Source organism: Melanotaenia boesemani, chromosome 3, assembly GCF_017639745.1.
Source record: "Melanotaenia boesemani isolate fMelBoe1 chromosome 3, fMelBoe1.pri, whole genome shotgun sequence".
In the NCBI taxonomy this organism is placed as follows: Eukaryota; Metazoa; Chordata; class Actinopteri; order Atheriniformes; family Melanotaeniidae; genus Melanotaenia; species Melanotaenia boesemani.
Genome location: NC_055684.1, coordinates 30,647,817 through 30,663,045, shown reverse-complemented (window position 1 = coordinate 30,663,045; position 15,229 = coordinate 30,647,817). Strand labels below are relative to the sequence as shown.

Sequence of the window (15,229 nt, the reverse complement as noted above, 5' to 3'; positions counted from 1 at the left end):
GGGTTCTTTAAATAGCTTTATATGTCTTTTAAGAAATACAGATTCTTCATTTTAGCAAACAACTACACAGAGCAAAGTTTAAAGTACAGAATTGCCCACAAGGTATCAAAGTTTAATTTACTCAGCTCTGTTTGTATTGATCACCAGGGTTTTTGACAAATGCACATCAGTAATTTTAAAATATTCTCTTTGAAATTACCAGTTCGTTTAAGATTATCTTAAATCCTGTAGAAGCAGGTCATGTTGTGAGCATGTTCTCTAGTCTGTCAAAGCCTGGGACTCACATAATTGTATGTCATGTAGACCAAATCAATTGCAAGAAACCATAGCAGATAATGGGAACTCAGTAACAAAACCTTTCAGTAGATTTTTCATAAATATCCAAAACCTCCACTTACTGTATATTGTCATAAATAACACATGCAGCAATACTTGGAAAAGGAACAAAGGACTACAGCAGGCATGAAGGGGCACATCGTATTTTGATTCTGAATTTATGACAAGTATGTTTTTGTCTGTTTTACTGGAAATGTTTCATTTTTTTATTCAATGGGTGTTGAGATTTTTATTGTCATTCTATACAGAAAATATCATCCTGTTTACAATATGTCATTTCTTAAGAAATTAATGATTTAATAATATACTGAACTAAGACACTGATCTTCACAATATGCACATAAAAAATCATATACAGTTTATTAAGATTTAACAACAAACAAAATCATGAAAAACAATTACATTTTTTATCAATTTACTGTCCCTGCAATTTCACCAGAGCTGGTGATGAACAGAGGAAAGAATACAGGTAAAAGACAAAATTAAAATTTTGAGGGGTTCGAGGTTTAGCTTCCTGAGACCAGTTCTTCTGTGTTGCTGCCTAATATGACAAATTGTTCAGATAGCAATTACAAACAAAAATATAATTTCTAAACAAAGTTTTAAAGCTTATTTTCTGAGGTTGTAGTTTATTAGGACTGGTGACGATTTACTCTAACTGAAGTCCTTACATTGTTAGTGTAAATTGTGAAAACAAAGGTTACAATGACATGTAACAGCTTAAATAGCTTTTATGGTCAGTTATGTGAAATTAGTTTTGAGCACAAAAGTCACAAAAACGTAGCTTGATAGTCAATTAAAATACATTAATGTGTATACTGGCATTTTAAGTAACCTAGATTAGATAAACTCAATTTAAAGATGTATCTAAATACGGATGGTGATGACAACATCATCCCTGCTGATCTGGTTCAACAGCAAATCCTCATCCTTCATGGAGTTCAGCAGATTCTTGACTCCAGTTTTCACTCCTGCACCCAAAGCATAGCCTGCCACCCCAGCAGCCCCACCTGTGACTGCATTCAGGGCATCCATTCCAAGGTCAACAGCACCGAGGATGGCTCTTTCCTTGGCTGTTTCTTTGCAGTTGATTGAGGCATAGTACACAGCTGTACCAAGGCTGTAGAGAGTGCTGACTATAGGAATCCACTCCACTACGCTATACACTTGCTCCTCATTTTCGTCAACACAGTTCCTCTGAGAGCTGCGCTTCATTCGTTGACCTAAAGCTGTGGGGATCAAAACATCATCCTTGGCACTGCACTGGCGGATCCATGATTCAGTCTGAGGGGATGAAGATGGAAAAATGCGGCTACCTTTCTTTAGCACTGCTTGGTACATCCCAGGTGTAAGATGGCCACCACTGGTCACCCCAGCACACAAAATCCCCAGTCTTTCACAGCTGCTCACAGCATCGTCCAGTCCACCTGTGGTTCCTTCCACAACGCTACCCACCAGCATGGTTCCATTTACCCTGATCCAACCTTCACAATGGGCATCCTGCATAGAGATGCCTTCCCCCACCAAACCTAGTTGCTCAATATTAAACATCACAGCATCCATATGGTGCCTCATTTCATCTCTCTCTGCTGCTGATGCAGGTGCTGGTGTAGATGCAAACTTGCTCATCCTGTGCTCTATGAGAGCCTCCACCTCCATCAGGAGCTCCTCTGTATCAGCCTCTCCTAGCAAATCATAAAGCTTCAGCACAAGGGTCTGAGCCTCCTTTGGGCAGCCCCCCACCACCAACACAGGCACTAAAGAGAGACCCAGCAGCTCCTGAGGGAACATTGAAGATAATGGATCATCCAACGTGCTTGCAGACAGCACTTCCTCACAGCTGACATTCCCTTGAGTGAGGAGATTATTTTTAATCTTCCCCTGAAGCTTTGCCCTGAGGATTGATGTCATTCGTTGAGCAGAGTGGACCCTTTCCTCTTTTTGTGGAACTGGTGAATCTGGTACAGATTTGTATGTGGATGAAGGAGTAGGCAAGGACTGGGTTTCCAGCAGAGGGTGATGATCCTGTTTGATTGTCTCTTCTGTTTCTTTAGGGGTGTGAGTTTCTTGAAACAGACTGCTCCTCCGCACCAAAGGAGGTGGTACCCTGCACAGTGCCTGCTCATTAAGCAGGAGCTGGATCACAATTAGCCACTTCAACTTGAAGGACATCATCCCACTGTTTATAGAGGTCTTTCCAAAGCCACTACAAAAACAGGACAGTAAAAACTTGACTTGAAGGAATATTTGCCATTTTAATTAGTTAAATGATACATTTGAAAACACAAGTTTATGCTATCATTTTAGACTATTCAAGGCTGAGTTCAACTTGCAGACTTTTGCTAATATGACCTCTTGTCCATTGTCCATCTAAACATTGTGACAGTTTGTGCACCTGCACACTGCTGCATTCACTAAGAAAACATTGAGGCATAGCTGTTTACGTGAGTTCTAAAAACAGAAAATTAGAATATTTGGTGAAATTAGATTTAGTTACAACAAATGAGTGAGAACAATAAACGAAGAGGTTCTCTGCCTGTCTAACCTTGATGAAAAGCATTTAAAAAACAATGCAAGAAAAATGAATACACTGTTTAATCTTTACAGTATTAATGCATATATTTATAAAGATGGAAATTTTGTTCTTCCTGCAAATTCATCCTGTTTGTGAAAAGGTCCACACCTACCTTAGCAATAATCACAGCTCACGTTCCAGAGCGTGTACAGTCTGACTAAGATGGCTTTAGCATCAGGCATATATAGTGGTCTTCTTTCTCTCTTTGCATCCAATGGGAATCTCCTTTACACATGACATCCCACAGCCCTCCCTTTGTATCATCTGTCTTTCAGCCCCCTCTTCTCTTTGGCATCATTGCTCAACAAGGAGATCCGGGCTTGAATTATGATTCATGCTGTGAAAGTCTATGTGTACCAAAGAGGGTTTGTTTGTCTGTGTTGCAATCCTCGCATCCCCCCGTCCCTCTGCTTTTTCTGCTTTTTGCATTTGATTTTGTTAAATATGGGGGAACTGTTACAAATTCAACTAGATCATAAGTTTGGAAATACTGACTTTTTTTCTTGTACTTGAATATTAATGTGGCTCTGCTATGAGATGATTGACTTTGAGACCCCTGCTTTAACCCCAGAACTGTCTGCTGGCTAGTAAATCTCAAATGCCAAATATTTTCAAAAGTCTGTTTGCTGACTATTTCCTCTATGAAAAGTGGGATAAGGGCATTAGGTTGCACAATCAAGTATTAATTTTGATAATGATTTACCTACCTATGATAAAATGGTATTTCTTTAAAATAATCTAGCATCAGCGATTAGAAGGAAAGTTTTTTCTTGTTACATTTGAATTGTAAGAAACTTTTTTAAAAAAAATATTCCAGTGCTCCAAACTTGATCTTGGGTTCTTTAAATAACTTTATATGTCTTTTGAAAAATACAGATTCAGATTAGCAAACATCTACACAGAGCAAAGTTTAAAGTACAGAATTGCCCACAAGGTATCAAAGTTTAATTTACTCAGCTCTGTTTGTCTTGATCACCAGGGTTTTTGACAAATGCACATCAGTAATTTTAAAATATTCTCTTTGAAATTACCAGTCCATTTGAGATTATCTTAAATCCTGTAGAAGCAGGTCATGTTGTGAGCATGTTCTCTAGTCTGTCAAAGCCAGGGACAAGGTAGATTAATTAGTGTCATGGTCTGCACTTGCCATTGCTGCTTCCGCCTTTCTCCTTATTTGGAGGAAAGGCGGCTTCTCCAATCAGGACCGCACAGCTGAGGTGCATCAGGCTCGTTAGAAGGCAGTATTAAAACTCCAGGATCTTCTCTAGTCCTCGCTGGATCGTACTACTAAAAGTGGTAACCGGCTCTAAGCAGCTCTAAGTCTTCTGGTGTTTTCCTGTGCTCTAACCGACCTTATTCTCTTCCAAGTCCCCGGCCCTGGATAAATCCTTGGATTCGTGGATCCTGTCTGCCCACTCTCCGCTCTTCCTACCAGCCTGCTCCTTGCCTGGCTTCTCACCGGATTACACCTGGCACCAATGTCACTTTGTAAATAAAGACTCACAGAACACCAACCTTGTCTTCTCCTTCTTGGGTCCAGCTCCAGACCTTGACAATTAGGTTGCATGTCACATAGACCAAATCAATTGCAATTGGGTTTCTTCACATTTAATTTTGTTGGATATAAACCAAAAACAAATTAAATTAATATGTGATAAATTGTAATATGTAATGTTGTAATATGTAAAATGTAACAAATAAATGTGTATATATATATATAGAGAGAGAGAGAGAGAGAGAGAGAGACATATAAACACTGAAAAATTCAAAACTATAAATTCAGACTTAATACACAATAACAGTAAAGTATTTCTATAGATATTTCCACATCTTAAATAGAGCCTTTTGATTCTTGTGTATTTTTCTTGTACATTTTTTTAATGGTAGTGCAATTTAGCAGCAGATCAGATAAGTATCTGTAATCAGCCATATAAAGCAAGATCTGTGAAAACAGAACACATTTTGTTAAGGCAAGGCAAGTTTATTTGTATAGCACAATTCAATAACAGAGTGATTCAAAATGCTTTACAGAATACAAGAAGCATAATTTAACATTAAAATCAAAAGAAAAAAGAAAACTGGATAAAAAAAAGTATTAAAACATAATCAAATTTAAAAATTGAAGCTTAAAGAAACAGATGCAGATTTGGCCGTTTTAAAATGAAAACTTGAAATGCAGCAGAGAACAGGTGGGTCTTTAACCTGGATTTAAATAAACTGAGTGTTTCAGCTGATCTGAAGCTTTCTGGGAGTTTGTTCCAGACATGCGAAGCATAGAAGCTGAATGCAGCTTCTCCATGTCTGGTTCTGACGCTGGAAACTGATAAGAAACTGGATCCAGATGACCTGTGGGCTATGGTAGGTTCATAGTGGGTCAAAAAGTCACTGAAGTATTTTGCCCCTAAATTATTCAGAGCTTTATAAACCAGCAGCAGAACTTTAAAGTCTGTCCTCTGACGGACAGGCAGCCAATGTAAAGACCTCAGAGCTGGATCAATGTGGTCCACTTTCTTGTTCTTAGTGAGGACTCAAGCTGCAGAGTTCTGAATAAGCTACAGGTGTCTAATTGATTTTTTAGACTGACCTGTAAAAACACTGTTACAATAATCAAGCTGACTAAAGATGAAAGCATGGATTAGTTTTTCCAGGTCTTGCTTAGACATCAGGTCTTTTACCCTTGATATATTCTTAATGTGATAGTAGGCTTACATTGAGATTCCCTTAATGTGTCTTTCCATCAATACACCCAGATTTCTGGCCTGGTTGGTGGTTTTTAAGTGTATAGAGTGAAGCCCTGTGGTGACCTTTAATAGTTCAGGCACATCCAGTCATTAATCTCCTCAGTGCATTTACCAAGAGCATGTACGGGGCCTCGGTCTCCTGGTGACATAATATATATGTGTGTGTCATCTGCGTAGCTATGGTAACTAATTTTATTGTTATTTATGACGTGTGCCAGTGGGAGCATGTAGAAGGTAAACAAAAGAGGCCCCTGGATGGAACACTGGGGAACTCCACATGAAATTCTTTTCTGCTCAGATATACAGTTAGCTATTGACACAAAGTACTTTATGTTCTCCAAAAATGTTTTAAACCAGTGTAGTGCAGTGCCAGAGAGGCAAACCCAGTTCTCCATTTGTTTAAGCAATATATAGTGGTCAACTGTATCAAATGCAGCACTGTGGTCCAGTAAGACTTAGACCTTTATTTATACAGGTAGTCCCCCTGAGGCACACAATCTCATTTATAAGAGAGACCTGCTTACCTAGAGGTTCCCAAACTGGATACTCTGAGTTATGGTAGCAGTGTCAGGAACGAGGTGTGGAAGGCTGGTGTGAACTCAAACTAAGGCAAATGAGACAGGAGGCAGACAGGTGCAGGAACAAGGATTTAATGAACAAAAACTAAGCTAGAGGACATGGCCTGAACTTAACATGATGACTACAAAAAGAAAAGAAAAACAAAAGACTACAACATGGCATGGACACTGTCAGACTAAACTTGGCATGAGCTACAACAAATGAAGAGTACAAGATGTGACAAACAAATGGACTGACAGAGGAAAAACTGAAACTGAGGGGTATAAATACACAGAGGAACTAATAGGAAACAGGTGAAGAGAATCTGCTAATTAAACCAAGTGAACTAATGACAGGAAGCAGAAAGAAAAACAGAACTACAGTAATATGAAATGAAGTTCCTGTTTGTTTGTTTTTACCGTTACTTTACATTTTTAAAGGCAGAGTCTTTTATGCAAAGCAGCTTGCAAGTAAGAAACAGAGTCGGGCCAGTACAGACAGTAACTTGCCCAAGAACAGTTCAGCAACTGGGGAAGTTTGGCGTCAAACCAGCAAACTTCAGGTCTTAGCACAGTTACCTCCAAAGCTACAGCAAAAAATGAAATAAATAATAATGATAATAAATAAATAAATAAATAAACATTTTGCAGTTTAATTCCACAGAGCCCCGCCAGCTTCATTTAGTTTTGTGTGTGTGTGTGTGTGTGTGTGTGTGTGTGTGTGTGTGTGTGTGTGTGTGTGTGTGTGTGTGTGTGTGTAAGTGTGTGTTCCAGCCACAGGAGGGAGTATTTTCATCTGAGAGATTATCTGGTGGACACTGTAGAGTTTTCAAGAAATGACTGATTAGTTTTCCTGAGTTAGAATTCATGTTAAACATGTGGGACAACTATTTGAAGTACAAATAGGAAACTTCCGACAGGCTCAGCTTTATAAAGGGATGATGTGTCAGTTTTCACTGCTTAGTTTCAATGCTTTTGTGCAAAAGAAGGGAAGGAAATTTTAACAAGAGCAAATGCCATACCCACTGGAAAAGTTAATAGTTAAGAGAAGGTTTGAGTTTTTTTTATATGAACTCTGCCATTAATTCAAATTTAATGACGTATATGTGCACATGTTTTAAATTTTTATAGTCATGGAAAGATTAAATCAACACAAATAGATACACACTTATAATACAAACATCTGTATCTCATTTTCTTCTCTCTTTTATTTTTTTATTTTTTTTAAATTCTGCTTTGGAGTTTGACCTCATTGTTTCTTTGTTCTGCTTTTTTTATTATTTTCTGCTGACAGACTATGGTGGAGAAACTATTCAGCAATTTCATGAAAGTATTAAAGTTTAAATGTCTACATATGTCTCCCTGCTAAAACACACCTCATTCAAATTCATGGATCTTTAGCAGACTTGAGCAAAGCTTGTCAGAGAACCATTTAATTTGAATGAAGTGTGTTGCAGCAAGGAGACATCGAAGACCTGCAGGATAGTGTGCCTTGAGGACCAGGGTTGGGAATCATTGGGCTAAACCAAGGGTCCCAAATCACCAGGCCACGAACCAGCGGGGGGCTATGAAACATTTGTTTGTTTTTTTGTTTGGTTGTTTTTTTTTTTATTATTATTTTATTTTAGCAGACACATCAATACTTCTGTAGCTGGGATTTCATACATTTTCACCACCTCTGTCCCTGATATTAAGTTTATTTCTAGCAGTGAGTCATAAGTGCATCTTATCTAAATGACCTTGGTTACTCTGGGAACTGCTACACGGATAAAGTCAGCTTGAACCCCTCACAGTAAACTGACAAAAACAATAAATAATTGCCCTCTTACAGTCTGCATTCACTTAAAAATTTATTCAGATTACTCCTGTTTAAATTACCAAAAAATGATCCTGAGCTAGTTAGTGTTTTCTTTCTTATTTCGCACCTTGCACCTGAAACGCCCTCAAGGATGGTTCAGTTACTTTGTGTCTCTCAGTCCGTTTAAAACTTTATCAAAAATTAATGATACTATAGTGTTTAATTGTTACTTATAAGATTCAGTTTTATGTTTTTTGCACCACACTCCAAAACGAGACAGCAGTCTAAAGGGACAGGAAAATTTAAAGCTGAAGCTGCTTTTCTTTCCAAAAGAAGAGAACCATTTAAAACAGGAAGTGCATGTTAGCCAGCAGTTGCAGGTGTTTCATTAAGAGCTGACATGCCTACTTGTTGCCCCTACAGCATCAGACAGGACCAACAATGTACTCATGTATATGCATGTATTCGTTGTGAAAACAAGACATCAGAAAACCAAAGACATTGATACATTTACAAAGTTTTAGACTCCTGAGTTCAACACTCAAAAACACACACAGGTTCACACAAATGCCTTCTATGTAGTGTATCTAGTAAATCCTGCCCCACTCCCTCCTAAACATTATGAGCTATACAAATAAACTGCCATGCCTTGTCTTGTAAGGGGAAGTGGTTGTAACTGCTGCAACTTGCTGGTGCGTCATTACACCCTTTCACAGCTTTAAACTTCATACGTCCCTCCTCAAATGTCTCACAGGAAAATTAGACTGTTAACTGAATAAATTGGTAAATATATTTTATTTATCTAGAGTTTTTCTAGACTTGCTGACTAATCAAAGCACTTTTAAACTACAAGCAACATTTACCCGTACACACATATCCAGCCAGTTATAGTCTACAGCCTGTACAAGGCTTTTTACTTATGCACCTCTGGGTGAGCTGGAGTTTAAAAAAAAAAAAAAAAAAAAAACTTTTTTCTGAGGGGCAGACAACTTATCTTCCTCCTGAGCGCCAGCCAACAAGACATAATAAAAATAAGTTAAAGGTCCCATATTATGCAAAATTCACTTTTTAATGGTTTTGGAACAGTCATACTGGTCCCCCCGCATGTGTAGGAGACCCGTAAGTGTGAAACTCTTTCAGGCGCTCTCTCTCCCCCCTGCTCCACCTCTAGGGAAGTAAGCGCTGAAATGAGCTTGTTTGAAAGCGTGTACGTTATGACGTCATAAGGGACAATAACCACTCCCCACAGAGCGATGGACCCGTCTACCGGCTCTCAAAGCCCGCCCTCTAAAAATCACCTAGCGCCCAGTGTTTTTCCCTCTTCGGCAACCCTCGTTAGCGGACATGGCTAAGCGACAGAAGCACTGTTCTGTTTGTGGCTGCATAAATGAACACGAAAACGTTTTTTTACTTCCATCCACTGAACCCACGAGGACTGAGTGGATTAATTTTATTTTTGGAGGAAATGTACCCGGAAAACTTCCAAAGGTTTTGCATGTCTGTGGCCAGCATTTCAAAGAGGACTGTTTCCACAACATGGGTGCATGGAAAGCAGGCTTCGCCAACCGTTTGAAGCTGAAGCCAGGTTCAATACCAACTGTCCGTGACACAGCTGGAGAGGTCAGAGCAGTACTGTTAGTCTTCTTGCTCGAACTTCTTCAGGAATGGGTTCCGGTGTTCCGGCGTTTGTTTATCCTTCACTACGCTGTAATCAGCGTCTAGTTACCGCTAAGGCCTAACCTGTCAATCACCTCATGACGGGCGATGCGATGGGCGGAGCCAACAGCTGAGCTGCTCCACCAGGGTTCCGCCCACCATAAACGGCACATTTCTGAAGCTGCTAAAAAGAGGGAGGTGAAGAGAAGCCGCTGCACTCAAACTGAGGGTCGATTTGTCCATACCATGGCGGAAATATTTCATTTAGATATTAATGAATGGTCTCAGATTGGGAATAAAGTGTATAATATGGGACCTTTAAGTAATCATTAAGTCAGTTTAAAGATAGTGAAAGTATTTCACTATTTTCTGTGCTTGAATATGTGAAAATGACAAGTTGTGGCATGTGTGACAGCTGCTGTTATTTCAGGTTCTTCCCCTCTGCAGATGTCAGACTGTACAACCACCACCCTTTCCATCAGACCACAAAAACATTAAACACGAATACACTTAACCACACTGATGTATGTTCTACTGTGGTTGTGCAATATCTGTTTATATTACATTCAACTGTGCAAGAGCCATTTTTTTTATTTACTACAAAATATTGTTTTTCACAATTTATTCCTTGCCGTGCATTTATATAATTTTTTTGTATATTTGTATACAAATTTAATATATTTACAAACTATATTTTCAATTGTCTTGTAATTTTTGTGTCCAATTTCTGTATTGTTGTCAATGCTTTTTATTTTTGTATCTTATTTTTGTATGCATAGAGTCATACAATATGTAGAGTCTATTTCTATGCAGCTGCAAAAATGAAGATTCACTCCTGAGAGACAAATAGGGATTATTCTATTCTATTCTATTCTATTCTACTGACCTTTCCAGTCGCAGTAGGCACGTGGCCTCCTTATAAAAAAATAAAAATAAGTAATTAAAGGTTTCACTAAATGAGCCAAAGAAAATGAACTTATGTTCAGAAATGGTGTGTTTCTGACATGAAGAGAGCACAGATACGTTCATCATCAAGAAGACATGTTTTTCCTGTTCAAATATGACCATATAAATTTATTTGGTGGGTTTATGCAAGGTTTTGAGTTTTTCTTTGTGGAAGGAAAAGGTTAGCTGGAAGGTTTCCATTTGTAATTTTATTGCTCATTGAGTGAGAGAGTGTGGGAGTTACTTTCTTCTTTGCTCTTATGCACCAGCCTGTGATAGTGCAAACACTAATATCCGCTTGTAGGGTGGACAGTACTCTGCTTTCCAACTCTCATCACCCAGGCACATTAGAGACTCCATTTCCTGGGAGACACACCCACTGTGGTTTAAGCCTTTTCTTTCCATTTCTGCCTCTTTTGTTTTATTTATTTTTTTTTTCAAATGACTGTTTGCTGTTGTAATAATAATAACAATAAAGTGATAATCATCAGCTTCATGTAAGGCTGAACTTTAATGCTGTCTTGCAAATTTTCTTTTCTTTTTAATGCACACACCAAACTTCAGAAGTCTTGTAGTCATACAGAAATAATGGTAAAAACATATATGCACATGTCTATATATATGTAATACACAACAGTAAATACACAAAATGCTTATAACTATACGACTATAATTTGACTGACCCACAGACCCTGCAGATTTGTGAAATAAAGAATACACATTTAAATCAAATGCAAAGAATTTACATTGAATTGAATCCTCTTGAGACTTATCTCAATTAGAACCATCGAAAGTGTAAATATTTACTCTAATCTTGTTTTTTCTTTTTTTTCTAAAGTCAGACATGTCCACATACAGTGACTGTAAACATGATAATAAAACATGCTGATAAAAAGCAGGGGTTATGATGGTTCCCACTTTACAGAATATTGGATGATTGGGTACCAAGCCCTCCCCATCTGCTCATAAAGAACAGCTTTATGAAATTATTATGTATCAGTGATGTATGTATTACTTCAGATAACTACAAGTGAATGACTCCATCAACAATTCCCCAGTTAGTATGTTATTCAATTAAACATCTCTAAGTTAATGAGGATTCTACAAACTAGTGTTTGTGTGTAAGGGTGGGATGGGGGTTTGGGTGGCGGGTGGAGTGCTAATTAGATAACAAAATTACAAATGAGCTGATCAGAACTATAATAACTGAGATCCAGAGGCTGTTGAGAGGAAAGACTTGTTTTAACTCATTTGGGCAACCTGCTGAACTGATCTCCGGTTTTATACTGAAGAATCCAGCCAAGGTAAGACTTTAAGTAAGTTTGACATATTTAAAATATGTTATTGTGCTAGATACATCTAATGACCTTAGGGTGGTTTTTATGCCTTAAATGCACATAAAAATGGAAGTAAATTGAATGTATTGTCCCCTAGTTTGAGTCTGAAACCTGCAGTGGACTCACACCAAATCATCAGCAGTCTCCTGTTTAGACTGTAGCTGTTGGAGTTTTTTCCCCTGCTTTCTAAAAATCTGCTACAGAAACATGTGTTATCTTTTACCTTCACAGAGGACAGCAATGAAATAGAGAATGTATTTTAGTGACGTGGTTGCTGAATACCAAAAGAATTTTGGCATTCTATGTACACATGAGAAACAGCATATTAATCATTAACTAAATGATTAACTAATTTTTTTTTCATTTTCATTTCTTCAGAGCTGGATTCATGTCTGCAGGTGCAATGCAGCAGTTTAAATAGTTATGCACCTGCAGGGAAATACAGAAATGGTTCATTTACTGAAGGAAGACCAGTTAAAATCTCTTACAGGTCTTTTTATGGTCAAATAAGCTCTTTCCAGGAATCAGCAAAACTGCAGCATAAACTTTTTATAGTTTATAGAAAAAGAAGAGGACTTAATGTTTAGTCTAAAAAGAATGTTTGAATGAGTTATGAATTAAAGTAATCACTCAGACAAGAGCCACAAGAGTGGCTTGTGTTTACACAGCCATGAGTTTCAAATGGCTAGCACTGGAATCCATCTATGCTGGTAATTTATATTAAAAAATAATAAGGAATAAGGAGTTTAAAATGCAAAGAGATGCTGAGAACAGAAAATTGAACTACGTTCATCACACTCAAACTCTGTATGCCAGTTTTTACAAAAACAGAGAAAAAAACACACTCACAAAAAAAAAAAAAAAAACAAGAAATAAGGCGGAAGAAATAAGAAAAAGAAAAAAGTTTATGATGAATTTGATAATTCATTTCTATCTCACTTGAAAAATTAAAGGGCAATCAGTCTGCTTGAGGATCGGGACTGATTGAATTACAACAGAAAATTAACAGATCAGTTTCTAGTATAGTGAAAAATGGATTGTTGTTGAGTTGATTCACAAGATAATAAATACTTGAAAGGTTCATGCATTTTATATACTGCTGCATTTAAAGATGCTACAGTTTTAAGCAAAAGATTTTAAACCATTAACTATTTAGTTTTCAATTTATGAGTAGTTACAGCTCATGCAAAGCTAATCCCTGAGATATATACATGTTGGCACTACACAGCTGAGATGTGTCAGTTTAACTGTTGTTAAAAAGCAACTTTACCAAACTCAAATATAGATAGAAATTCCCACTTAAAATAATATATATATATATATATATATATATATATATATATAAATTAGCCCCTTACAAATATAATTATTCAAAAATGCAGCAGGTCCACCAGCGTTCTTCAGTCTTTCAAGCTTTAATTCTAATTCCCTGATTCACCCTTCAGAGTGATGGAAGGAATTCCACACTGTTGCACTCCTGCTTCCCTGGGTATGTTAATTATCCTGGCATTACTCCCCATGAAGTCTTGGAGTACAGATGGGAGCTACAAATCCCAGAGAGAGGTAAGCATCACCCTTTAATTCCAGCCCTCATACTCCATGCCACATTCAGATTAACAATTATAAAATTACATGATAATTAGCAACAAGCTCCCTTATTATTATTAGCTTTGTTTTCAGGCAAATGAAAATGCAATACTGAAGCGTTTCCATGAACTCGATGACAGTTTTGTGGGTCTAATGGGAAGGAGAAGTGCAGCTCCAGCAAGAAGTGAGTAGTAAATTGCTCTACCAAGGCTACTCACATTGTTCCTACAAGGAATGGATCCAGCAGCCTATGTAGTTCTGCACAATGACTTGGTTATTTGAATCAGGTGTGTTGGAGCAGGGAAACCTGCAGGACTGTGGTCTTTGTAGGACTGAACTGAGCAGCCTGGACCTATACTTTTACTAAGAATTAATCTCTAATCTATTTTGGACTGGATAACTGGATAATCTATTTTTATCTTCCCTATTTTTATCTTTATGCACATCAAAGGTTAATTAGAATTCAGTGGCTATCCAGGGCTCAGCATTTTTCCTGATATGATAGTTTTCTTTCTTTGGTCTTGTGCAGGCAGCATTGATGACATCCTTGCTGATTTGCTGAGGCAAAGAACAAGTGAGTGATACACGACAAGGCAAAACTGTGCTGCTTCAACATGACTACCTCGCGTTATTTCAATATCCCTCCAAGTTTTCACTACACTAGTCTGTACATTTTTGCAAGATAAACATATCTGATGATAATTCTGTTTTTACGTGAACATTTTGTAAGCGATATGGACAACAAATCTGTTGCAATAAAAAAATCTAAACACCAAGTTTAAGTTTAAACAGGTTTGCCAGCTTTGTCTTGTTCAGCTGCTCCATCAACAGTCATCACTGACCAAGCAACAACCATTAGTATGCTTCATTACACAAACCTGCTGTCCTCATTATCTACCTCTACTAAAATTATTTCTAATCATATTCTAAAAAGTTTGATAAAAGGCACAATGACCTAAAATATTCGGCTCCCCCTGAGACAAATCTTCTTACATTTTCTGGCCTTTAAAATATATGGTTAATAGTACATTTTTTCAGATTATATTGAAAGGAATCTTTAACCCTTGAAGAAATTCATGAAACAGCAAAGAGAAAAAAGTGCACTTTAATATCCATAAAAGTATAACCAAATATTTCATCCTTAACAGTAGCATATCAAGAACAAGACATGTTACTAGTATGTTATTTCACAGGACAATTTCAGCAGGAGAAACATTAGTGTGTTTGTTTGCATCAGTAAAGACCTCAGATGTTGCCAGCAGTAATTATCATCTCATAACATAAGCCAAAGCTGTGTTTTCTGTCAGTTTTCTCTTGTGGTCAGGACACCTCTCAACTTTAAACAGATATCTGGCATCCCTTTAACATTTTGTCGACTGGCACGTACCCTAAATACACTGTAATCAGTTTAAAAGTCTTTTTGCCATTAATCTCTGTCATATTTGTGAACATGCAGCTTCATCAAAGTTCAAAATACTAAAAATCTGAGCTGCACACCCCTTTAAATGTACCAAAAGTGTGTTCCTAAACCTCTCAAAACTGCTTTGTGACTAATAGACAACCCTGAAAGAAAAACTATTTCCATTCTGATCAAATTACCTTCATCGGGCTTAGTGTAGAAACCTTTTGCTTAGGAATGTGTTGGTGGGAAGACAGCATTGCTACAAACTGCAGGAACATAAGACTTTTTTTTTTTA

General features: G+C 37.5%; 1 protein-coding gene across 2 annotated transcripts; it reads right to left on the bottom strand.

Annotated features, from left to right (window-relative positions):
• Positions 1 to 463: 463 nt before the first annotated feature.
• Positions 464 to 3,097, bottom strand: LOC121636906. Of its 2 annotated transcripts, none has more exons than XM_041980764.1 (2): positions 3,024 to 3,097; positions 464 to 2,542 (listed from the first exon to the last, which is right to left on the bottom strand). In XM_041980764.1, the coding sequence occupies exon 2, from the start codon at positions 2,509 to 2,511 to the stop codon at positions 1,204 to 1,206; it is 1,308 nt and encodes a 435-aa protein (XP_041836698.1). In that variant the 5' UTR covers positions 2,512 to 2,542; positions 3,024 to 3,097; the 3' UTR covers positions 464 to 1,203. The 2 variants fall into 2 exon arrangements, with proteins under 2 accessions (XP_041836698.1, XP_041836697.1); XM_041980763.1 differs by lacking the exon at positions 3,024 to 3,097 and adding an exon at positions 2,689 to 2,787.
• Positions 3,098 to 15,229: the final 12,132 nt, after the last annotated feature.